The sequence below is a fragment of the Schistocerca americana genome, chromosome 4 (assembly GCF_021461395.2).
Source record: "Schistocerca americana isolate TAMUIC-IGC-003095 chromosome 4, iqSchAmer2.1, whole genome shotgun sequence".
NCBI classification, from domain to species: Eukaryota; Metazoa; Arthropoda; class Insecta; order Orthoptera; family Acrididae; genus Schistocerca; species Schistocerca americana.
The window spans coordinates 784639317-784667198 of NC_060122.1; the positions used below are offsets into that span (position 1 = coordinate 784639317).

Consider the following 27882-nt stretch of genomic DNA (forward strand, 5'->3'; position numbering starts at 1 on the left):
GTCACGGTGAAGCACGAAGCAAACAACGTGTGACTGTGTACTGTGGTGTAATGCTGACGGCAGTGAGAAGTTTAGTGTTATCGCTAATTCCGAGAAACCACGTTGTTTTAAAAAAAAAATATGGACACTTTACCTTGCATCTACTCCCACCACAAGAAAGCTTGGATCGATGGCACATCATTTCGCAAGCGGCTTCTTCGTTTCAACAGTCAAATAGTTGCTCAAAACAGACATGTTCTTCTTACACTGGACAGATGTACTGCCCATAACGTTCATGATCTGAACCTATCAAACATAAAGGTTCAGTTTTTTCCACACAACGCCACAAGCCGCCTTCAGCCTTTGGACCAAGGCATAATCTCTCTCACAAAAAGAGCTTGCAAGAGCTGCAATTCGTGCTGCTGAAAACAATAGAGCAACCCCAAATTGGAATCTGCTTGTCGCAATAAAAGCCATCGCAGCAGCCTGGAACTCAGTATCGCCACATCATGTAGGGAAGTGCTTTAACAGAGCTTGGAGACATATTAACACTGAAGATGTCCACGAGTTAGAAGATGCCACTTCACCTGATGAATGGCCGGTTCTGCAGGACGTTGTGAACCCTGGGATTAGTTTCGAAGCATTCATTAGTGTAGACGATGATGTTGCCGTATGTGCTTCTGTGGATTCGGATGTGCCAAAAGCTGTGAACGAGGTGCAAGAAGGGCCATCTGAAGAAAGTGAAGAGGAAGAGAATACAGATACCATTCCACCTACCCGTCAGGAGATATTTACAGCCTTGGACTGTTTAGAATGGTTCGCTTCAACATCTGACGTCACAGGTGGGTTTGCGGACGCTAACATTACAATTGGTTGTGAAATCACAAAATATTATGGTTCCCATGAACGTCAGCGAACCATGACCGAATTTTTTCCAAGAAAGTAATCTTTATAATTTGTGAGTACTTGTAATTTTACAATCACTTTATAGTGTTATAAGTCTACAATAACGGGATTGGTAGTGTAGTGTATTACACATTAGTGTACTGCTGTACATGTATACTTATTAAAATCTGTGTTTTTCACTTAACATGGCTTTTTTAACATGAACTCCTGATTTTTAGCTCCCTTTGGATACATGTTAACCAAGTTTTACTGTATTTTTGTACCAATTATTTCTATAAAAAAAAGAGGTAATGTTAGAGGAGGGTGTCCCATTACACGGTCCACTTCCCTGAGCGCCATTCTCTCTCTACAACGCTTGTACCCAATATATAACATAGTCAAGGATGCCCTCCCCCAACTACAAAGGCTGAGGAAGGGTGTCTCTTTCTGCTGGGTGCCAGGGTACGAGTATTGTGGAAAACGAAAGGATGGATCTAGCAGCCAAGGAGGCAAGTTGCAATCCCTTAGTTAGTTCAGTGTGCCATCCCCTTGTATGCTAGGTCATCTTTACTCATATTTGAATAGGCCACAGTCCTATAACACAGGGCTTCCTGCTCCAGCAAAAACTTACAGGTGTGATTTTCAAAAATATATTTTAATAGCTATAATGACAATGTTTCATTTTATATCGTGTGCTTTTCATTTTTGTCTTTTGGTCAAATAATTTGGAAGATCCAGCTTCACTTAACACCATTCAGGAACTGATTCATTACACAATTATTTTAGGTACAATCACAGGGTACATTGCAATAATTGTGGAAGTAAATTATTTTTATTAGCATATGCACTTGGTACTGCTCTCAGACTAGAACTGATATGGGAAGTATGTAAAGTAACAGGTAAGTGGCCCCACAAATGTTTCAAGATATGCAAAAATTGTCAGTAGTTTTTACTATGTCAACAAACTAAATTGAAATCTCAGTGATTAACTGTGACAGAAAAGATGACATTGAAATTATTAGCCACAAATTTTCATGATTTACTTACTGTCACAGTGGCAACAAATAGTGTGCTTACTAACAAAATATAATGCATTACAATTACTCCAGCAGACATTTTTATACCATGAAAAATACAATAAAGAAGGAAATGAATATAATGAAGTAGTAATTCTTTTGCTTATGAGAATATTTGCAGCAAGTATTCAAGTCAGGCAATCAATGACGCAAGGGATGCTTCGTAACAGACTTAAGTATGCAGTTGTGCCATGTATAAGTATAGATAAGCATTTAACCTCTCCAGGCACATTTCACTCCTCTGTTTTCTTGAAAAGCACTGAGAAAATGACTTTATGTAGTATCCTGCTTGAATTTTTTTCAGTGTAACTTTTTTTTTAACTTCCTCTGACTTTCATCAAAAATTCTTTTAAGAATTCTTATGATTTACCAAAAGAAATCTTGGTACATCAAGAACTCGTAATGGTGTATTTTGTGATTCTTCCACTAAACTTGTGCGTTGGATGCTATAAAATTGTTGTGACAATTTGCGTGAATGTAATCTCAAGTTTGGATCAGAAATCAGAGGGCTGTACTGGAAGTAAAATGAAATTTGGGAATGGGTCACTCCAAGAGAAATGCACACTATTTTTGTAAAAATACAGTTTTCATTCTGCATGTGTGAAAGTTTTACAGTGTGTAGATACATCCTATCCATCTGTTTTCAAACTTAGTTCAACCTGTTCCCGTGAGTGGCGCCGTCACTGCATGTCTTCAAGATGGCTGCTACATTTGACGTTCGTCAGAAGCACCGTACTGTCATAGAACTCCAGTGCTGTGAAAACAAGACAGTGGGAAACATCCACAAGAGGTTGAAAAAGGTGTATGGAGATGCTGCTGTCGATCGCAGTACAGTTAGTCGGTGGGCAAGCAGGTTACGTAATGAAAGTGGGCACAGCAATATTGAGGATTGTCCTTGCAGCGGCAGGCCTCGTACTGCACACACTCCAAACAATGTGCAGAGGGTTAACAAATTGGTGACTGCTGACAGACGCATCACAGTGAACGAATGCATATGTGACGACACTGAAGAAACTTCAAGCTCGACTGAGTCGTGTTCGACCACATTGGCCAAAGCAGGATGTTTTTCTGTTGCGTGGCCGCATGTCAGTCAAAAAACCATGGAAGTGATCACAAAACTCGGATGGACATCACTGAAACATCTGCCTTACAGTCCTGACCTGGCTCCATGTGACAATCATCTCTTAGGAAAACTGAAAGACACTCTTCGTGGAGCAAGGTTTGAAGACGATGACTCCCTTGTGCACACTGCCAAACAGTGGCTCCAACAGATTGGTCCAGAATTTTACCTTGCGGGTATACAGGCGCTGGTTCCAAAATGGCATAAGGCAGTCGAGAGGGATGGAAATTCTGCAGAGAAATGAAAATATTGTTCCTAAAGGATGTATCTACACACTGTAAAACTTTCAAACATGTAGAATAAAAGATGGATTTAAAAAAATAAAATAGTGTGCATTTCTTTTGGAGTGACCTTCGTATCTTGTACAGAACATTTCAAACAACCAAGAGGTCTTACGTGGATATACTAAAATGGAATCAATACACACAAATCTCAGCTCAACACTTAGTAGTAACACTCACTATGTTGACTTGATCATTGTGTTGGACTTCCCTCCTTGTCTCGTGCAACTATTTTGTAGGGCAATGCAGCTAACATAAAAAGCATTCATTTAACAGAAGTGCACTGTAAGAATGTAATGTAAAAGAGGTAACAACATTTTTGCAGAGGCTTCTTGAAAACTGTGACACTTATTTCCCAATATATTTATTCCCTAATAACGTGCTGATAATAAAGATTAGTTTCAGTTGAATTTTGATTCATACAAATACAGTGCAAGACCTGACTAAGTTTGTGTGCAATGAGCTTGTATCAGACATAGTATAAGAAATTGCAGATCCCTGTAAATTCAAAATAAAGTTTAAAAATTTATGTAAGCCACTTCAAGTTACCAAGAATTGAAGATTTCTGTTAACTGTGTAAGCAGTAGCAATCTTCATTGTAAGGAAGGCTGTGTTGTGGCACATACTTAAGTATTGTCCTATAAGTATAATTTTCATCATGTAGCCTCTAAGCCAGCAGTGGAAGCTAAACAGCTGTTGTTCAATGTAACTGAGAAAGCAGCAGCTTTATGCAAAGTATTAGATTTTTTGTTAATAGAACTAAGCTTGAGTAAGCACAAACAGTTTGATGTATATCTTGACTAATTAAACATAACTAGAGAGTCTTATTATGCTGGGAGAACACCACAAATGAACAAGAGAGTGAGAGTTCCGAATACACTGTGTGTTGACAAACATTTAAGAACTACTGTCATCGGGTTTAAAAATGAAGCAGTACTTCAGTTTATATATAAAAAAAATTGTTATACTTGTTCTTTGATTTGTGTTGAATATGTCTATTCATACATATTTTATTTAGAACTGTGGCATAAAAAATACTCTGTAACAGAATGTTGTAAATCAGCAACTTACATAAAATAAATACTATAATCAGTTTTTGGTCAATATCCAATTCATATACAGAGCATTTGCTACAACATAAAATTACTTTGAAAAAAAAAAAAAAAAAAAAAAAAATATCAGCATTCATTCATTTTAGAATGCTTGCTTTTTGCAGCACACACTTTTTAGCAGTGACTTTTCTGTGAAAAAATTAATTCATTCACAGTGTTCAACTACGTGCTTCAGCTGTTCTCAGAGTTCATGATCTCAACTTGACAAGAGCACTGTATGGACGAGGTGATGGTGTAACACCGTCAATGGCATCAGTGGATGGAGGTACTTGATTTGGTGGCACTTCAAAATTGAAGTTCTGTAGCAGTGATGACATAAATATGAAGACGTTTGACTTTGCTAGAGTCTCTCCCATACATCGATGCTTTCCTGAAATTAAAAGCAGTAAGATAGATTAAATAAGGTCTTCACTACAATAAAACCAGTTCCTGTACCAAACCAAGCCAAGTTTCACTTGATATTTCCAAAATTATAAATTTTGTTTTATTTAACAGCTTCAGAAGTGAAACAGTGGGAGTGAGACTCACGCAACAAGACAGACAAAATCAGAACATTTTTATTGTTGGGAATGTGCTTAGCACCTGGTAAACTAGAAACAACTGGAGGAAGGCTGACTTGCATGTGAAACAGTTCTATTACAGAACATTTATAACATCTCCCACGAGAAAGAAATTAGAAGAAAGGGTGAGAGGAGAAACAAACACTGGATTGTGAGGCAAGACAGAGAAAAGTACAAATAGGTAATGTGTCAACAGTCAGAGCTTAAACCAGAATAGTTTGTGTATGTGTCAAGTTAGTTTCCTTAAATTTCTTTAGGCATTCTGTTATCTGCCTCACCTCTATCTTCCCTCCTAGTTTTTCAGATATTATGCATCATTTTTATTCTAATTTATGTGTATGTAGGCGAGCTAATAGGCTGCGTAGAATTGGTCCAAGGTAGGGTGTATTAGTTTGCAAAGCTGTTGAGATAAAAGAAATTATTCTGAAGGGAGACAAATATGTGCTGTGGGGCACTGGAATTAGATAGTAGGAAAAGAAAGAGAAGGAAAAATAACAGATGAATATGGACTGGGGGAGGGAATGAAAGAGGAATCCACCTGGTAGAATCATCGTCAATATTGGTTTAAGAATCGTCAAAGGAAGTTGGATACATGTAAGAGACGTTCCCACCAACATACAGCATCCAGAACTGCAATCCCGACCTTATGATCCTACCTGCTGACAGTCTTCATCACTGCTGTTTTGAATTGCAAGGATTAATCCATCTACAAACCCTGCCATAATGATTCCATTCCAGAAATCCAGCAAGATCACCAGTCTCTCCTCAAATACAAAGGATCATCCCAGTTCATCTCTCTCTTCACTCTGCACTCCTATCTTCTACATGCTTCCTAAAGTCCATAAACCCAACCACCCAGGATGCCCCATTGTGGCTGGTTACTGTGCCCCCATGAGAGAATCTGTGCTCTCATAGACTAACACCTTCAGATTATTATCTGCAATTTACCCTGCTATATAAAAGATATGAGCCATTTCCTCCACTGACTCTCCACAGTTCCTGTTCCTATACCACATGGTGCCTTGCTTGTCACTATTGATGCCACCTCCTCACCACTATGAACTCTACCTTTCCCAGCACCTGATGGATTCCAAACCAACAACCTCCTTCCTGGTCGCCATGATCGACTTTATTCTCACCCTCCAATTACTTCTCCTTTGGAGGCATAACCTACAAACAAATCTGGGGATGGGCACCATCCTATGCCAATGTATTCACGGGCCAATTAGAGGAATCCTTCCTAAACATCCAGAATCCCAAACCCCCTCACCTGGTTCAGATTCGTTGATGGCATCTTCGCAAAAAGATCAAGGGTGAGGACACCCTATCCACATTCCTCCAGAACTTCAACACCTTCTCTGCCATTCGCATTTCAACCAATCTTCCTCAACCCAACAAGCCTCCTTCTTCGATGTTGGCCTCCTTCTCAAAGATGGCTCTATCCATATCAAACCTGCCAACTGTCAGCAGTACTTCAACAACTGCCACTCATTCAATACCAAGAAGTCTGTTCCCTACAGCCTAGCAACCATGACTGTCGCATCTTCAGTGAGGAGCAGCCCTTGTCAAAATGTAGCGAGGGACTCACTGAGGTCTTCACAGACCATAATTATTCTCCCAACCTTGTACAGAACAGATCTCCTATGCCTTGTCTCTCCAGTCACCCCCCCCCCCCCCCCCCCCCCCAATCTCCCAAAGTCTCACTGTCCAGTCACAGAGGAGCATTTGCCTCATGACTCAGTACCACCCAGGACTGGAGCAACTGAATCACATTCTCTGCCAGGTTTCGTACTACCTCCCGTCATGCTCTGAAACGAGGAATGTCCTACCCACTATCCTTCTCACTCCTTCCACAGTGGTATTCAATCACCCAGTGAACCTACACATTAGCCTTGACCATCCTTACATAACCCCTTCTCCCAGCACCTTGCCTCAGGGCTCATATCCTTGTAATAGACCTAGATGCAAGAACTTTCCTATACATCCTCCCACCATCACTTATTCCAGACTGGTCTCAGGCATCACCTATCCCATCAGAGCAGGGCTACCTGTGAAACCAGTAATGTGATCTGCAAGGTAAGCTGCAACCATTGTGCTGCGTTACACTTGGGCATGACCAACAAGCTGTCTGTCCACATGAATGGCCACCAGTAAATTGTGGCTGAGAAACGGCTGGTCCACCGAGTTCCTGAGCATGCTGCCCAACACAACATTCTTCATTTTAATGACTGGTTCACAGCCTGTGCCATCTGGATCTTTCCTACCAATACCAGATTTTCTGAACTGGACAGGTGAGCACTTTCCCTGCAGTACATCCTACATTCCCAAAACCCTCCTGGCCTCAGCCTTTGTTATTCATTGTCCTGCATGCACCTGTCCCCTTACCAGTTCCCATTCCACTGCCTTCTATTCCACAAGCACACCCACAATCTTTTTACATCCCCTCTTTCACTGCCCCCTTGCTGTGTAACCTCCCAGTTGCCAACCCTCTCTCCCTCCACCTTGTCCCTGTATGCTCCCACAAGCAGCACTTGGCAGAGAATGTGAATCAGTTGCTCCAGTCCTGGGTGGTACTGAGTCATGAGGCAAATGCTCCTTTCTGTTGTGCCTATCTGTTGAACCAGTAAGATGGTGGAAGACTATTGTATACAGCATATGGGTTGTACACCCTTGCTACAGCTGGGCAAATGTGCTATTGTAGAACTTGGACCTACGGTGTTGGCGAGTATCTAGAGCGGCACAAGAAGCATTGACCACTGCAGAGATACTGCACAGCGAAGTGGTATTACAAGGTGCCAATGAGATACTAGGAAGAAGCCATATCTCCTGTAGTTCCAATGTGCCTCTGCCCTGAGGTACTGTAGCCAGAGGCCAGGAGGGCAATTCTGTTCAAGGTCGGATCCTGCCCACTTACAGAAAGCTCCTGTCAAAGTAACGTCATTATGCTGCCTACTCACCGTGACACAGCTGTGTCAACCACTGGGGAGTGAAGACTTCAGCGTCCTGTGAACAGTGACTGTGTGCCAGTGCTATCGGAACAGTGTCTACTAACTTGTGTCTTCCAGTGACTGTAATGAAGCCAGAGCATGGCCATTATGGACTAGTATCAGTTTCCCACTCAGTAATCATGGCTCATTTAGTGTGTTTCTGAACTGCAATGCCATGTCTGCAGTTTCATAGCTACTGCTAAGCATCAAGCAAATGTAAGTTTTTTTTGTAATTAATAAAAGTATTAGTTATTCAGAGTGTTCTAATTAACTGCATTCTTACTGGCCATCTCAATGTCTAAGAAGTCGGGCACAACAGTACCAGTCATCGAATGAAATACGTAACAGATAATCTGACATACACTTCCAATTAATGACGTAGTGGTATCAAGGAAGCTGCTGAGACTAAACTAACAAGATATAAAAAATAGAGACAAAGATTTTTGCCTGAATTCTGCTTGAAATCCAGCTTTGTAATTAAACAACATAGGAACAGAATTAGTTCTACTTGCTCACCTGTTGTTGGCTGACATTTCACTGTCCCAGTGTCTCGTGTTTGGCATCTTTGATTGTGTGGTGGACTAAGTTGTTTGCTTTGTTTGTTTCTCTGTGTGAACACATCATCTATTGGTGCAGCCATGGCTATTGGGTGCTTAAATTGCTGTTCATAACAATCACTCATTGCATTTGTGGTTTGAAAATGACAGGGGTGTTCACACATTGAAGGATGTTACTGAGCTGCATTCCCATACAGTGATTGAACATTTGTTGTATGTATTCTAGTATCTTGACTTGCTTTATATCTTGGCGTATGCCTGATCATCCTGTCTCTTCTTCTGATAAGTTCGTCACTAGTCCCATTTCTGCTGCTGCTTCTGTTCCTAAATACTTTCATCTTTCTTTGCTTTACTCTGTCAATAGCCTGTTATTCAATTTGTGAAGGCCTCTAATTTTACAAAACTTTCTCAGAGGATAGCAATGACATCAGTAAATCTCATTTTTTATATCCTTTCACCCTAAATTGTAAACCCACTTCAGAACCTTTCTTTTATTTCTTTCATGTCTCCTTTGATATGCAATAAAGGAGAGAAATTGTCTATGCCCGTTTTAATCACAGCATTTACCTCCTGATTCTTGTATCGCAGTACACCAGCTGGTGTACTTCACTCTGGGAGTTAATACGAGATTGTGTGGTAGTTGGCATAAAAGGATGCACTTTAAAGTAAAAAAGGTAAAAAATTGTTGAAAACATATTCTTACTATTTACAATACTTGTTTATAAACAATATTTTTCATTTTGTTATCCGGGGTATATATGTACAATTTTTTTTAATTTCCTACGAGAGCAAGCTATTGATAGTTGACAGTGAGAGAAGCAGGAGTCTTTGAGGTTGATGCTGCAATATTTTAAAGTTTGTTCTTGTGCTTTGTTAATTGTAAAACTGTTGGCTAATGTGATTGGAAAGTGCAGTCTTTTAAACTGGAATGAACGTTCAGTAAACATCACTGGTATTCTGGGGATAAATGTGTGTGTCTTTTGTAACTTCTAGTCATAAGTTTTCCTTTGGTGATGTTATTTGACAGCTGTTTGACAGCCATCCTTGTTTAGTTACATAGTTTTGGTGAGTTGAGATTTCCAATTAGTATGATCAGAGCCCCAATTTTAAGACAAAGGCAGCATAATGGCATTCCTGACTTGCATAGAGCTAAGAAAGTTTGAAGGAAGTTCACACTTTCTTCAATGTTTACCATTGTGTTGGTCAATTTGTATATTCTCTCTTCACCAGGAATTTTCTTTTGAATATTAAAGTTAATATTGTTGACAATATTATTTTTTAGTTGCCAAAATTGCCCTTTCAAATAGGCAGTCTGGATTGGTATAATTGTGAACAATGTTTGGATAAATTTGGTTGATGAGTTTATTTTCAGCAGTGACTATGTTGCAGAAATTGCTGTTTAGTTTAATGAGGCCAATCATCTGGTTAGTAGGATATGTGCCTTCACCCATTTGTAAAAGTTGTTGAGAGAAACGCGCTGTTGTTTCATCTTTTGATAGTTCAACTCTCATATTTTTTATTAGTTGCGGTATTTGTATGTATGGCAGAGATGTGATTTTTTTAAAGTGTGCATTGATCTTATCTGCTGGTGTTGACTTGGCTATAACTGCAAGTGTTTGTTGAAAATCTTCGGAGGTACGGGTAGACCTCCTTCCACCACTTCAGGATTTCCTTGCAAGTCTTGTAATTTTCTGTCCATGGATTTGAGTGGTTTTTTATGTGCCATTGTGCATTCGTCTCAGAAGATAATTTTAGCATGCTTTAGAAGTTCACCCTGTCCACAAGATATCCGCCCTCCTTGTAGAAATATTACTGGATACTGGAGGCATTATATGAACAGTGTGTGCCTGCAATGCATTGTAGTCCTTCCCTTCTTTCTTGTACAATTGTGTCATGCCTTGTGTTCTCCTTGTTCACAATTTGATGGCGATTTTGTGTATCTGCAACATTCGTGTTCTCCAGGTGGTCTCTTGTTGGCTCGAATTATAACTTTATAGTCATCAGTCTAGTGCTGTTTTGAATATGTAAATCAGTTGATTGTATTTGTGTAAGGTCCTCTACTACTCGTCTCAATCCACTGATATCTGTGCATGGTTGATCACTTTCTGTTTCTTCATTTTCGATGAAATATAATTGCCAAAATTTATGATCTTTGTTGGGTAGTGGTAATAACGGTCCCATGTTGTGATAGAGTTGTCCTTGGACGGAAAAAAACATAATCGATTTCATTCCTGTTAGTGTTGATTGAAGTGAGACCAAAAGAATTCATATGTATGCAGGCATTGGGTATGCTTTTATCTTTTGAAGAAAGTGCTTTGATTCTGGAGTTTCCCGTGTCGTGTAATGTAAAAATTCCTGTGGAAGTGCTTCCAGTGGTGATAATCGAATTTGTCTATTCATGCAAGAGTATCCTGGTGTTTCTTTACTGAATTTTTTCATGTTGCAAAATTGGCAGATGCTATCCATTTTTCTGATTACAACATGTTTGTGTATCATCTCATTCGTTGGGAACTTAAACATGCTTTGCACTCTTCGTCTGTTTCATTTTTTCATTGCTCTTTTTTGTTTTCACTGTTTTGCTTTGGATCTGGCAAGACCTCCTCCTCTTTTACATTTAAACATTGTCTAAAATATAAATCAAATCAATTTTTATTAATAAATACACTAAGTACACTTTACACATGTTTCACACTTTATTTTCAGTTTATATTCACTGTATCACTTTGGCTACTCATGTGTCATATTCACTCACTGTGCTACTTTTTCAGTTCCTCCCTTCATTACTGATAGGAAACTGACTTCCAAACCCATGACAGATCTTGCTTTATGTACCCCCAACAATGGGTAGCCCCACCAGTGGCAAATTTCAGAACATACCAAAAGGGCTTCGAATGGTCCACAATGTTCCAGAACATTCCACAATATTTGTCAATGTTCTGGAATGTTCTACAATGATCTAGAATGTTTCAGGATGTTTCTGAACATTCTGCAATTCTTCCAGACTATTCCTGAACATTTCAGAACATCACAGATCATTGTGGAACATTCCAAAACATTCTGGAATGTTGTGTAATGCTCTCGAAAGTTTGGAATATTCTAGACATTTCTAGAGGATGAAACTTCCCAGCCCTTATATCTTCAAAAGCACGCCCTTGAGGTAAAAACAGAAACTTTCTTCATGGATTGGGGATAGAGGGCTACCACACCATATAACTGCCTTGATCGCACTGGGACTTACTTCTGCATTTTAGCAGTACGCACATTGTACACTTTCTTTTATATTATATATATTGATTACCTGTCTCACCTTTTTGTTTATACTTATTTTTCTGAAGACTTCAAATATCTTGCACCCCCTTGTTGAAATCTTTTTCAGGTCATCAAATCTGAAAAATGATTTAATTTTTCTTAAATCTTGCTTCCATTATGAAGAGTAAAGAGTGGATTTCCTCTCTGGTCTTTTTTTATGTTTTCTGAAGCCAGACTGTTCATCATCTAACATCATTCAATTTTCTTTTTTGTTATTTTATATATTACAGTGGGTCAGCAACTTCAGTAGCTATCATGCTGATACAATTTCTCATGTTTACATGCTTTTTCTGTCTTTGGAATTGTGTAGATGATATTCTTCTGAAAATCTGGTTGTATGTCACTAGTCTCATATTCAACACACTTGAATAATGGTTAAGTTGTCATATTCCTCACTGACTTTTATAAGTGTCAAACAAATGTTATGTACACCTTTTCATGTTGTTTGATTGTGTCTTCCTAACCTCTGTAAAATTCTGACTCTAATTCTGGATCTCTGTGTACTTCAAATTAACACTTTTGTTTGCAAACAGTTCCTCTCCTTCATAGAGGTCCACAGTGCACTCTTTCCACTTTTCCATAGTCTTTTCTGTGCAACTCCTTCTTCACTCTGAATATTCATGGCTTTGATTTCATTTCATCAAAAGTTATTTTAAGTTATTTATATGCTGAATCTGTCCACCTCAGCTACTGAGTGGTTTGTGTAGATGGCTACCGTGCGGACAACCTGGGTTTGATTCCCAGTATTACTAATGATTTTTCCATGGTGAGAAGATTTGTATAGGGTACACTCACATTTGCCAATTGCGGAGCTACTTGACTACCTAGTACTGGCTCCATGGTTTGGAAAGTCTGCAAAACAGCCAGGAGAGTGCATTGACAACATGCTGCTCCATACCGTATCTGCACGACACCGCAAATCAGAGGTTGGCATGGCAGCCGGTAGACATCTTTTGGGCCTTCACGGTCAGGACAAGGAGCTGGTGTATGCTGAGCTTGTTGTTCCAGTGGCCATATCCTTTTAGGTTTTATATGTTTTTTCCTGCTGCTATTCTGTGTTTCATTTTTAAGTAACTCTTATTGCAGCATTCCTGTCTTTTACTGATTATTTTTGTATGTTCTTCTTTTATAGATCAGTTGAATTCTTCTGTTACTTACTTACAGTTTCTTCACAGCTACCTTCCTTATATTTATCTGTCCGATTTATGTTATTATCCTTTTTAGTGATGTTGATTTCTCCTCTACTGAATTACCTATTTTAATTCAAGTAGTAAGCCACCTGGTACCTCTTGCCTTTTCGGAATATACCGTTATTTGTGAAGTAAGCATTTATGCTTTAGCTGTAGTAGTTCACATCGGAATATTGATTCTAATGAGAATAATCCTATGCCTTAACTGCTCACACTATTTCACTCATTGCCCATCTTTCCAATTCATGAAAAATCCTGCTCCTGTTCTACTGTTTTCTGATGCTACTGACATTACCTATATGTCTGCCTAGATATCTTCTTTTGATTTCAATTTTCTACATATAGATTCAACATTTTCAGTTCCCTTTTTATATATTCTAGGGGCTCTGCCCCTTTCATCCAGACATTATTTCCTCTGATATGTGGAATAATACCCTTCCATTAGCATTTTTCAATGCTTTTCTCATGGTCACCTGCTTCTGGAGATCCAAATGGAAGACTACTCTTCAATCTTCTGCCAATGTAGATATCATAAGGTCACATTTTCTTTGGATATATATGACACAAATTTAATACAGTGGTTTTGATTGCATTCTGTGTCCTTGTGCTATTGAAGTTTGCTGATCCTTCCACGTTTAAGGACGGTCCCTCCTGAAGAGGAAGAGGGTGCCCTGAACCTGCTCTCTTTTGACATGTCAATTTAGAGAATGGGAGGTGACTCATTATACTGGAAGTTTTGGTGACTGTTGTGGATGATTTTTAGCCATAATTGAAGTAGTGGCTAAAACTGAATGCAGGACCTGCATTATTAGTCTACAGCTTTCACCAGAATAGAAAGTAAAAGATGTAAACAAAAGAGAAAAAAATGATCAGGAGTGTTTTTGGTAAATTGGGGAGAGTATTAAAACTTAACGTCCAATGCGTTTGGAAAAGGAAGCATTTTTTTACCTGTTGCGATTTATGGTAATGGCATATGGACTTCAAATGTGAAAAATATTCAAAAAGCAAGGTTTGATCAGTGAGCAATGGAGATAATATGATCGGAACTTATAAGAGATATAGGAAAACAACTGGATGACAGAATGGAGTTTCGTATTGTTCGAGTGAAATACAGTTATGGATGTAGTGAAAGTGAAATTGAGATTGTCAGGATACACTGGAATGATAAATGTCAAACTGCCTCCCTGTATGAAAAGAGAAGTTAATAAACAGTTCATATGTAAATAATGAAATCAAATTCACAAACAAAATGTTTCAAAAGGTATGCAAAGCATTCAAGGACATAAAGTTTTTGGACAGTAATTCCGAAGAGAGAAACCATTTTATTCGACATGGAATGCACAGGAACCGGCTAGGAAAACCTGTACTCGCTAAAGCACTATTAGCAGAAACATTCAAACTATTTGAAAACACCACTCCTCCAATCATTCTGAAAGCAACTGTGCCCATTGAAACTGTACCATTGGAAGAAATACAGACAGTGTCGTCAAAATACTCCTTCAAACCTAATGGAACAGCTCAAGGGAAGACTTCATATGCAGGAGCACCTGTATGTGAATCAATACAAACAGGTCTTTTATACAAAAGCAAGACAGCACCAGCAGTTACAACTCAAGTGGGAAATGTTAGTCCACTGCCAACTTGTGAAGCAGCTGCATTTAAGGAGGAAGAACAGTCATCAATAGCAGAAACAGCAACACCAACCCCCACAGGATCAAGTGTACAAGCTGACAGTGTAGAAACATCACCAACAGGAGATCCACCCTCTATTGCAAAAAGTAGCACAGTAGTGACTGCAGCTGCTTCACATAGGATGTGCCTGAGATCAAGAAAGTCCTCAGCTGCAAATGGGGATTTTTTATGGTACTGGGGCAGAAGGGGGAAGGTTCCAATCAGAATGTAAGTAATGTAGTTAATAACAACAAATGTGGGTGTTACCAGCACAATAGCTCCCTCTTTCCTGCAGAAAACTGTTCCTGTAATACTGGTATGTCAAAAGAAATAAAACTCAGTCCCAACAGTGGCAGCACCACAACCAATCATGTAATTAAAAATAAGCTCAAAATTTTTCACCGAAATATTCAAAGCCTGCTCTGTAAGTTAGACCAATTTATTGTAAATATTGATGAACCAACAGGCACAAATTGTGCTCATATTCTCTGTCTGACAAAACACCATGTCACTTTTGGCATCGAAATGTTCAATATACCAAACTATGCTTTAGCTACCTCATTTTGTAGAAAGCATATGTGCAAAGGTGGGGCAGTTATTTATGTGAAAAACAGCCTGTCCTTTAATACAACCATTAGAAACATGAATGAGGAAAATATCCAAAAATTCAAATTATGCATTCGGGAGACTGACTGGAGGTATGTTTATCTTGCAAATGACTTTAAAAAAATATAATTTATTTACTGATGAATTATCAGGTATATTTGAAAATGTCTTCCCAAAAAAGGTCTGTAGACTACAGATCAGGCAATCAAGCAAAAAACGGTGGCTCACCAAGGGCATAAAAATATCATGCCAGAGAAAAAGAGAACTGTATATAATATCCCGACAATCCAATAATCCCCTCCAGATGAAATATTATAGGACATATTGCAAAATCTTAACTAAAGTCATTAAAAAATCTAAAAGTACGTGCATACAATCTGAAATTAACTGTTCAAACAATAAAATTAGAACGATTTGGAATGTAATAAAGAGGGAAACAGGTACTGCACCATCTGACAATGAAAAAACTGCTGTCCTAAAAATTAACGATTTGGAAATAACTGATAGTAAACAGATAGCAGACACATTTAACAACCACTTTCTAAGTGTCACCTCTCAAATAGGTTGCAGTGGTGACCTAAGGGAAGCTGCAGATATTCTGAAATTTAACCTCCCACAATGTTTTAATGATATAAGTGTTACACCCATAACTGTTAATGAAATAAAAAAAATCACTCATTGAAAAGTAAAGGATCTTCAGGTATAGATAACATCTCTAGTAAACTGTTGAAAGCCTGCAGTAATGGTGTAAGTGTAGTACTTGCTCACATTTGCAACGCGTCTCTTTATGAGGGAGTTGTTCCAGAGAGAATGAAATATGCCATTGTGAGACCTCTTCTCAAGTCTGGCGATGCTACAGATGTCAAAAATTATCGTCCTGTCTCTCTCTTAACAACATTTTCAAAGGTTCTTGAAAAGGCAGTGTATAACAGGATTGTGGCACATCTTGATAAACTTAATATTATTAACCACAGACAGTTTGGTTTTCAAAAAGGGGTTTCCACAGAGCGTGCCATATATTCACTCACAAATGATGTCTTGGAGTCTATTAATAGTAAGAAGTCACCAGTTGGTGTCTTCTGTGATAATTCTAAGGCCTTTGATTGTGTAAACCACAAGATACTCTTGGAGAAGGCCTATCATTACGGAATCAAAGGGCCTATAGGTAACTGGCTAAAATCATATCTTGAAGACAGGAAACAAAAGGTGGTTCTAAATGGCTGCAACAAAGAAACTAATCTAGTGGATTCTGAATGGGGCAAAATTCAGCATTGAGTTCCCTGTCCTTGGACCCTTGCTGTTTTTAATATATGTTAATGGTTTGTCCCTGTCCATTAGTAAAAATTGTGAATTCACAATGTTTGCTGATGTTACAAGCATTGTCATAGATGGTAAGTCTACTGCTGATCTGGAGACTGATGTTAATGATATACTCAGAGAAGTTACAGCTTGGTTTTCAATTAATTCTCTTTCAGTTAATATTAAAAAAACTAATTTTATACAGTTCCACACAAAAAATAAAACTCTAGAAAATATAGTAATTGCTCATGACAACCAGGAACTAGAACAGGTGCAATCCACTAAATTCCTGGAGGTTCACATTGAAAGTAGGCTCAACTGGGAACACCATGTGTCCCTTACTCTAAAAAGGCTTTCATCAGCAACTTTTGCTCTAAGAATCATTACTCATTTTGGGGACATCAACATTTTAAAATCAGCTTACTTTGGGTACTTTCACTCATTAATGAGTTACGGCATAATATTCTGGGGTAATTCACCAGCCTCAAAAAAAATCTTAACTGCTCAGAAGAGAGCAGTCAGAATCATGTGTGGGGTTCCTCCACGAACCTCACGTAGAAAACTTTACACAGTTAGGTATTCTGACCACAACATGTCAGTACATATACTCTCTGATGAATGTAGTTAATAAAGACTATGCTCAGTATGAAACAAATTGTTCATACCATAACTACAATACTGGAGGTAAAGATGATCTACATGTTGAACTAAAAAATTTAACACTTGTACAGAAGGGAGTAAAGTATGCTACTATAAAGACTTTTAATGCATTGCCTAATTATATTAAATGTACAAGAGAAAATGAAACACTGGTCAAAGGTATGTTAAAAAAATACCTGCTTGACCATCCACTGTACTCATTAGATGAATTCTTTTCCAGAAGTAATGCCCTCCCTTAATAATAGATGTATTTAGTCTTTAGTTATTAGATGGACGATACAATATTATGTTAATGTTATAGTGTTAATGTTATAGTTATAATGTTATATTGAGAATTGCTATACTAGTTAAATGACAGCTTGTAAATGAGAAAAAGTGATACTTATTAATATTATATTACTATTCTGTAGCATTAATTGTATTTGTACAATTGTATAGACACGTTCCACATCCAGGCGAATCACTCGCATGTACGGATCCATGGAATATGCATACCAAATTAAAAAAAAAAAAAATAAAGTCTAGGGCGACTATTAAAATGCCAATGAGTGTATATCTAGAGAATTGGGAAATTTGTATTTTGGAAAGCCATTTAAACATCATTGACATTTTTCTAACTTACACTTTGTCATTAAATCATTTCAAGAAGTTGCTGTTATATGACAGGTTCTTCAATGAGCACACAGGAATGCTGTCAGAATCATATTTCCATTGATCACTCTATTGTAAGATCTCAGTTTCTCCCAGCATACTGAATAATGTGAAAGATGGTATGTGATGTCGTATATCTGTTTAGATGGCAAAGCTCAAAACCAAAATATGAGTGAAAGAGATCGACATAATCAACTACCTGAAAATTATTACTCATCAACTACCTGAAAATTATGACTCAATATAGTGTATGTTATTTGCATGAAAATGCAGTAAATTTGCAGATGCTGCCTAGAGAGCTTAAAATTTCAAATGAGTAGATGTTACATGACTATATTGCACTAACCAAATCCAAATGGCGTGTATTCTTCAGGTATCACAACTTTTCCTTCAGCATCAATGAACCTTTCTGGGCGGAAAGCCTCCGGGTCTCCCCATATTTCTTTGTCCATGAGAGTGCAGTGGAAGTTGCATATCACCATAGTATCCTAAGCAATAAAAACATGATTCACAATTCAGTCAAAACAAATATACTAAAGTAGGTCTGTTTATCGCCAAGAATACACATTTGTATTATCAGATATCTGCAATTGCTAAATGGGTGAAGTTAATTCCAATTAATAGTATATAATGAGCACAGTACCTTTGGTATACTGTATCCCAAAAGTTCAGTATCTTTTAGTGCACGGTGAGGTATACTGAATGTGCGGCCCATAAACATGCGAACAGATTCCAGCATACAGGCTTCCATGTATGGCATGCTGTAAAAGTAAGTGATAGTCAGAGCATGTCTACAAAGGAAAGTATAGGATTTTTGGACATGCATGAAGCAGAATATTAATGCAGTTCTAAATACTTCTTTCTCACAAAATGCATGCCATTAATCTTATAGAGAACTCTTCAGATTAGGAGCAGGTTGTACGTAACTTTATGAAGGTACAGAAATCTGAGGAACATCGAAAATTTGAAATTGCTGATAAACACTGGGCTTTCTTAGCTGAATGTGTGCCGATGTAACCAGATAAATCTACTAATATGTCGAATCCACTTTGATATTTTGTATTTTAAACAGTGTTGTGGCCTCAGATAACAAAAACTTACATGAGCTGAAATTCGCCAATGCATTTATCACAAAAGCTGGTGAAGGAAATAATTTAGGTGTTCTGCTTTATACTCTTAGTGTAAAACAGAATTTGGTAGAAGGAAAGTGAGATATGTTCATAGCTTATTCGTAAGTTATATACAAAACTGGAAAGCTCCTAACAGACTTTAAAAATGTGTTACAGTGCCAGCATCAAACTAAACGTCTGCAAATAGATGTGATCACCTTGAGACTGTCAGTTTGGTGGCACATGCGTCCAAGAGCTTGAACTCTATCACTTTTAGAAGTATTGAAGGCAGGATGGATACACTGATCATAGATGGCCAACTTGGCTTTAGAAGAGGTATGCACACTTGAGAAGTAATACTCTGCTTCCAATTAATTCTTGAGAAAAGACTAAAGAAGGCTCGAGAGAGTGGCATGAAGTATAAGGACAGAAGAGTGGTGCAGACTGTGTAGAGGGGAGATGGCTGTGATAAGATGTGTAGAAGCTACTATTAGGAGTGTGTGAGATTGGGCTTCTCTCAATGGGTAGATTCAGAGAGAAACCAGGAGCTGGAGAAGGGATGAAAGTGCATGGTAAGAAAAGAAACATGTTAATATTTGCTGATAACATTACAGTGTTAAGTGAAGAGGTGGGACAATTAGAAGTGATGCTGGCCTAGTGGAAACCACCCTCAGCCCTTCCTATAAGATAAAAATTAATAAAGCTAAAACAAAAATCTTACTGGTGAGTAGACTGAGACTGCTGACTACTTTACCTACCTAGGGTGTCAAGTTACATCAGATGGAGGAGAAAAGAAGGATATTGCAAGCCAAATCTATCAGGCAAAGACTGTTTCTAACAAGAGAAGAAACGTTTTTGCATCCAGATCCAGTTTCATACACGAACGTCTCAGGAAATACGTTTTTTAGGGATGTGCTGTGGAATGGAAATGAAACAGGGACATGTGGAGAAACAGAAAAACACACAATAATAGTGTTTGATATTGTCTAGTGAATAATACCAAAGATTGCCTGGATAGACAATGTATGAAATGAAAAGGCCCTCCACAGAATGGAGGAAGAGAAGCTGCATCTTTGAAAACTTATCCAACATAGGAGGGGCACACAGGGCAGCTTGCTGAGACATGGTAGTCATTAAAACAGTCACTGAATGGACAGTAGAGGACAAGAACACAAGAGGCAGACAGAGACTGGAACATGTCAACCAAGTCATGGAGGATAACAGCTGCACCACCTACACTGCTCTCGTTTGACCATTGAACAGACTTACGTAAGGTGACGTAGTAATAATTATCCCCAGAGTAGAGAAACAACTGAAGAAGTTGAAAACAAATAAATCACCAGATTTGGATGGAATCCCAGTTTGGTTTGTCAAAGAGTACTCTGCGCCGTTGGCTCCTTACTTAGATTGCATTTATCACGCATCTCTCACCCAGCTCAAAATCCCCAGTGACTGGAGAAAAGCGTGGGTGACTCCTGTGTATAAGAAGGGCAAAAGGATGGACATCCAAAAATACAGACCAATATCCCTAACATTGGTTTGCTGCAGAATCGTTGAACATATTCTCAGTTTGAATACAATAAATTGTCTTGAGACTGAGAAGCTTACACCCACAAATCAGCACAGTTTTAGAAAGCATCACTCACACGAAATTCAACTTGCTATTTTCTCATATAATATACTGTGAACTATGGGTGAAGGGCCACAGGCAAATTACGTATTTTTAGATTTCTGGAAAGCATTTGATACGTTGCCCCATTGCAGGCTGTTAAAGAAGGTATGAGCATATGAAATAGGTTCACAGATATGCGAGCTCAAAAACTTCTTAAATTATAGAACCCATTATTTTGTCCTCGATGGAGAATACTCATCAGAGACGAGGTATCGTCAGGAGTGAACCAAGGAAATGTGATAGGACTGCTGTTATTCTCTATATACATAAATGATTTGGCAGACAGAGCAGGCAGCAATCTACGGTTGTTTGCTGATGATTCTGTGGTTTACGGTAAGATGTCGTCATTGAGGGACTGTAGGAGGATGTGAGATGTTCAAATGTGTGTGAAATCTTATGGGACTTAACTGCTAAGGTCATCAGTCCCTAAGATACGAGATGTGATGAATGGCAGCTAGCACTAAATGTAGAAAAATGTAAGTTAATGCAGATGATTAGCAAAAACAAGCCCATAATGTTCAGATACAGCATTAGTAGTGTCCTGCTTGACACAGTCATGTCATATAAATATTTGCACTGAAATGGAAAAAATGTGTGAGGAGTGGGATACGAAAGGCAAATGGTCAACTTTGGTTTATTGGGAGGATTCTGCGAAAATGTGGTTCATCTGTAAAGGATACCACATATAGGACACCAATTTGATCTACTCTTGAATACTGCTCATGTGTTTGGGCTCCATGCCAGGTCAGAGTGAAGGAAAACATCGAATCAATTCAGAGGTGGGTTGCTAGATTTCTTCCTGATAGGTCTGAACAACACACAAGTATTACCAAGAAGCTTCAGGAACTAAAATGGGAATCCCTGGAGGGAAGGTGACTTTTTTTTTTAGTAACGCTGTTGAGAAAATTTAAAGAACTGACATTTGAAGCTGACTGCAGAATGATTCTGTTGCCTCCAACACACATTGCTCTTAAGGATCTCAAAGATAAGATATGAGACTTTAGAGCTCATGTGGAGGCAGATAGACAGTCATTTTTCCCTCATTCTATTTGTGAGTGGAACATGAAAGGAAATGAGTAGTAGTGGTACGGGGTACCCTCCACCATACACTGTAAGGTGGATATCAGTGTATTGATGTAGAAGAGGAAAGCTGAACACGGAAAAATATGAAAAGCTGTTCTCGACCAACCTGATGCTTGAAGACCAAGAAGTAGTATTCCTGGGCATTAACAAGGGTTAATTGTAAAATGTCAAACTTTCCCTGCATATAGGCTGTTTCATAAGTTTCAGGTGGACTGTCAGATGTTAGTAACTTTCTGCCACCTTCAGGCATCCAGTAGTTAGTCCAAAATTTTATGGAGCACAGGTGTAATTGACTATGGATCTCTGTTCAAGAGCTCAGTTACAGGAAAGCAGTTGGCAGGAGTAACTCCTTTGTGAGGCAAATTTAGATTATATGTATATCATTTTCACAACAAGTGTCACATTTCTGAATCTCAGAGAATCATATGGATTGTTGACATATTTCTTTACAGATATACTGAGAGAGAGAAGTTTGTACCCCTGGTTGTTTACAAATGAATATGCCCGTGAAATAGAAGAAAGGTGGATGGGTGAATGTACATCAATGAATGAAAATGTTAATTTATATGTATTTGACAGTTCTCAATATTTGGCGTAGTAGTTCTGCTAAATTCACATAGATTTTTCACACTGGGGAATAACAGAAGATTGTTTGACTTATTACAATGAACAACTCTAGAAATAAGTCATTAGACCATTGTACCAGTAGGAAACTGTACTAAAGCATGACAATATTAACTAGAAAATATGCAGAATACTTACAAGAATGGCTAGTAATGTTTTGACAGTGTGCTATGCTCTATTATTTCACTTTGTAGACATATGGTCAACAGTGGCATCATTAACATGTACCTGGTGTACATTTCAACTTAGAAGTGTTGCTTTGCTGGAAGGGTAGCTACTGTTTCCATGTGTATGGTACTGTAGTCAGACTAGCACTTGGAAGGAAACAATTTTGTAAAACATTTTTCTTTTTTATGGTTTCAAAAGTAAAAGAAAACTTGAAAGCCATGAACATTTGCAATGGTTTATTAGGAAACTTTCTCCTTCCTATGAGACACCCTTTTTGTAGTTGCAGGATTTGAAAGACTGAATTTTGTTAGGCGATGAGGAACATGGTCAACATCAGGTATTTGGTTATATATGAAAACATTCCTGCTGTAGAGAAAATAGTTTGTGAAACAAACAATGATTTTTAAGGACATCAAAATAAAACTCAGGATTAGTTCACCAATCATGTACAAAACCCCGCACAATTGCTTTTGATTTAATACCACTCTCTTTGACATATAGGCCATTCACACTGAAAGAAAGGAACTCTATACATATTTCCAACATTATTGGTGTGGATGGAATCTGACTTTACGAGTTATTTCCAGATAGTAGGGTAGGAGTGGGGGATGGTAAAGTGCTGCTTGTGGGAGCATGCGGAACTAGGTGGACAGGGGTTTGGGCAGTTAGGTGCACTCGGGAAGTTTGATGAAGGGTGGGGGTGGGGGTGGAGGAGGGGGGTAACAGAGGAGGAGAGAAGTAAAAAGAGTGTGGGTGTGTTGTAGAATAGAGGACAGAGTTGTGCTGGAATGGGAACAGGGAAGGGTCTGGGTAAGGATAAAGACCAATGAAGGTCGATGCCACAAGGATTACAGGAATGTAGGATATACTACAGGGTTAGTTCTCATTTGTGCAATTCAGGAAAACTGGTGTTCGTGGGAAGGATACAGATGGCACAGGCTGTGAAGCAGTCATAGAAATTAAGACTGTTGTGGTGGGGAGTGTTTCTTGGTCACAATTTGTCGGTGGCTATTCATGTGGACTGACAGCTTGTTAGCTGTCATGCCCACATAGGATGCAGCCCAGTGGTTGCAGCTTATCTTGTTGATCACATGACTGGTTTCACAGGTAGCCTTGCCTTTGATGGGATAGGTGACACTCGTGACTGGACTGAAGTATATGGTGGTGAGAGGATGTATGGGACAGATCTTGCATCTAGGTCTATTACAGGGATATGAGCCGTGAGACAAGTGTTAATGTATATGATCCCACTTCTGGTCACCATTGTCAATCTATATGGGCAGGGAACGGGGGAGAAGCTTGTTACATATGGCTTGTGATGACAGTGTGCAGGAGGTCGAGCGGTTAGGATTTGAGAGTGGGCATCCAGGTCTGCTGATAAATGACAATACAGGAAATTAGGTACAGTAAAGAGGATATATTTCAATGTACGGTGTGCAAGGGGCACACTTAGAGTCAGAAGTTACCAGGTTTAGGCCAGTCTAGGAGATCGAACAATTAATTGAAATGGGCAGTGGAAGGGGAAGCAGTTCATGTTTCATGGTAACTTACGTTGGTGGCCGGCTGTGAAAAGCAGAGCCAGAGGCTTTGCCTTCCAAGAAGACATCTGTTGTGCTCGAGGTCTGGATTACAAGAGAGAGAGAGGCAACTGTGTTCCGCACTGCAGAACACTCCAGCATCCACTCACATGACCTCTATCCCATGCACGCTATTGGCTAAAACCAATTGTGTGACCGAGCGAGGTGGCGCAGTGGTTAGCACACTGGACTCGCATTCGGGAGGACGACGGTTCAATCCCATCTCTGGCCATCCTGATTTAGGTTTTCCGTGATTTCCCTAAATCGCTTCAGGCAAATGGCGGGATGGTTCCTTTGAAAGGGCACGGCCGATTTCCTTCCCCATCCTTCCATCACCCGAGCTTTTGCTCCATCTCTAATGACCTCGTTGTCGACGGGACATTAAACACTAATTTCCTCCTCCTCCAATTGTGTGAATTCGCTGGCAGTTTCGGCAGAGGGCTCAAGGCGTCTCTTGTCAGCAGCTTTAACTGGGCAGAACTGGACAGAACTTTGAAAGACAAGCGACTTGTATCATGTAGGCACAGTGTAAGTTACTCAGGGAGAACACTTGTAAAGATTTGACTGGGCCTCTGAAATTAATTTTTAAACCAATTCGCTAAAATATTCTTTGACTGGCTGCCACCCTGTACACAAAGGATTGGAAGCCATAGTTATGTAGGGATGGATGAGGATATTGTGTAGGTTTGGTGGACGGCAGACACCTAAGTCTACTGGCTTTTTGCCTTACGTAGGGAGCACTTCCAACGAGATCGGTTGTATTTTACAGAAGTATGATGTGAAATGTGTTTTCCGAACTGCATCTAAAATTAGAATACTTATGGGTTCTGTTACAGATGATCTTGGTTTGTGTAAGGTGGGTGTATACTGCATTCCTTGTAGCTGTGGCATGGCATATATTGGTCAGACTATCAGGACCGTGGAGGACCAATGTACTAAGAATAAATGGCACACACGATTACAGCAGCTAAGTAGATCTGCTATTGCTGAACATTGTATGGCTATTGGTCACCCTATGATATATAACAATACTGAGGTATAGGCATGCATGTCCAGCTATTGGGACAATGTTATTAAGGAGGCTGTTGAGATTAAATTATAAAATGGAGTGAAGAAAGGAGTAGTTACTGTGAATAAGTGCTGAGACAGAAGGAATTAATGTAAATTAAGGCCAGGTGGGTAGCGAGAACCAAGGACATGTTGTAGTGCTAGTTCCCACCTGCGGAGGTCTGAAAAACTGGTGTCTGGGGGAAGAAACCAGGTGGCACATGTAGTGAAACAGGCACCAAGGTTGTGACTGTCATATTTTACAGCATGCTGTGCTACAGGAGATTGTGTGATGCCTGTATACACCCTCTGCCTATGCCCATTCATCCTGACAAATAACTGGATGGTAGTCACACTGATCTCAGAGGCCGAACAGTGTTTACATAACAGCTGGTATATGACATGTGTCATTTCACAGGTGACTATGCCGTTGATAGTACATGTTTTGCCAGTTACAGGGCTAGAATAGGTGGTGGAAGGAGGGTGCATAGGGCAAGTCTTGCAGTGGTGATGGTCACAGGGGTAGAAGCCATAGGGTAGGGTGGTGGGTGCAGAAGGCGTATAGGATCTGACAAGGATATTGTGGAGATTGGGAGGATGACAAAAAGCCATTCTAGGTGTTGTGGGCAACATATCAGACAGAATGGATCTCATTTCAGGTCATCATTTTAGGAAGTCAAGGCCTTGTCAGAGTAGCTGATTGATACATTCAAGACCAATATAATACAGGGTAACAAGTAGTATGCTCCAAAGATGTTCTTTTTTGGAGGAATCAGCCATACCAGGATTGTATGTGATGATTGAGGAAATCTGCTTTTAAACTAGGCTGTCAGGACAATAATGTCCAGTGAAGGCTGAAATGAGAGTGGTGGTGTATTCCTGTAAAGAGACTGCATCTGAACAAATACATTTGCCTCGAATGCCAAGGCTGTATGGGAGGGAACATTTGACATGGAAAGGACAGCAACTGTTAAACGTACTATTGTTTGTTAGTAGGTTTGATGTGGACGGAAGTGTGTAACAGGCCTTCAGTGAGGATGAGATCAACATCAAGGAAAGTGCCATGGGATTCAGAATAGGACCATGTGAAATTTAATTGGGAGGAGGTATTTAGAGATTCCAGGGATTTTAACAGGCCAGCCTCACCATGAGTCCATACAGCAAAGATGTCATCATTGTATCTGAACCAGACCAGGGGCTGAAGGCCTATGGATCCCAGGACAGCCCCCTTCAAGTGACCCATGAAAAGGTTGCCATAGGAAGGAGCCACCCTGGTTCCCATGGCCGTACCCCTGTTCTGTTTGTATGTCTGCCCCACAAAGGTGAAGTAATTTTGGTAAGTGTAATGTTGATTAAGGTGAGCAAGAAGGATGTCATTTACTTGGAATCGGGTGGGTGTTGACTGATGAAATGTTCTTATTCTACGGTAGCCTTTTTACAGTTTCAAATACAGCCATCTCTTGCACTTACCCAACTAATCTGTGACCTACATACCCCATCTGCCAGTTTTGACTCCACCAGACTTCTCTCCTACAAAATCCTGCAGTTATCTGCCCCTCATGTTTTCTTGGATGGTATCATCCACCAAGCCAACTTCAGACTGAAACAACATGCCAGACTTCACATCAAAAAGCTATCCCACCTTCTCCTAAACTACCTCGACAGTAGTGTTTCCCTTTCTGCTCTTGCAGCTCCCCAAACAGCCACACCATCAACCACCACTCCTCTCCTACAAACTGAGTTTGGCCAGCCTCCTCAACTTCCCACTGCCTTCCATACCTGTAATAACTCATAATCATAAGAACCAGTCACAACAATGCAGTGTTCTCAACCTCTCGTCCAAAGCACCGCCACCCCCACCCCCTCCTCTGAATTCTGTGTTATCCAAGGGTCTCACTTTCAGCCATAAACCTGCATTTAATCATGCTACTTTGGTGAAAGATCTAATTTCCTTTACACGTGATGTCAACTGGAAATATCACTTTGCAACCCAATCCCAAAACCTTTCCAACAGCAAACCTGACATTGAACCCTGACTTGAACAGTTCTGACCACAATCTCAACTTGATCCACCACCGTTACCTCAGAATCATCCCTTACAATCCTTGCAATAATTCCTCACATCCAGCATTCCTTCACAACCTTTCCTCAGCTCCCTACAACATGACCCTAACTCGTCCTCTGCAGAACTCCATGCCCTACATTCACTAAAAGCTGATGACTCCATCATTATCCTCCCAGCAGACAAAGGATCTACCACTGTGGTACTTGACCAACAGGAGTATGTTAGTGAAGGTCTACACCAGCTGTCTGACACCTCTACTTACATCCGCCATCGAGATCCCAGTCCCTCCTAAAAACCTCAGGCCCCTCATAAGGACTTACACCTCAATCCACAGAACTTCTTCTCCCACCCAAACCACCCCCCCCCCCCCCACCCCTCACCCACCACTTTTTGCCTTCTTCCTAAGATCCACAAACCCATACGCCTTGGATGTCTTATAGTTGCTGGTTTCAAAGCACCCTTGCCAGCCGGTGTGGCCGAGAGGTTCTAGGCACTTCAGACTGGAACCGTGTGACCGGTACCGTCGCAGGTTCGAATCCTGCCTCGGGCATGGATGTGTGTGATGTCCTTAGGTTAGTTAGGTTTAAGTAGTTC

At 39.6% G+C, this 27882-nt stretch overlaps 1 protein-coding gene across 1 annotated transcript in view; it reads right to left on the reverse strand.

The window, feature by feature from the left end:
• Positions 1-4511: 4511 nt before the first annotated feature.
• LOC124612796 (probable cytochrome P450 303a1) overlaps positions 4512-27882 on the reverse strand; it is a 139324-nt gene continuing 115953 nt past the window's right edge. The window contains exons 8-10 of the mRNA XM_047141199.1: positions 18587-18704; positions 18290-18431; positions 4512-4823 (exon numbers count right to left, since the gene is read on the reverse strand). Coding sequence (XP_046997155.1) covers positions 4642-4823; positions 18290-18431; positions 18587-18704 — 442 coding nt within the window. The 3' untranslated portion in view covers positions 4512-4641. The remainder of the gene's footprint in view (positions 4824-18289; positions 18432-18586; positions 18705-27882) is intronic.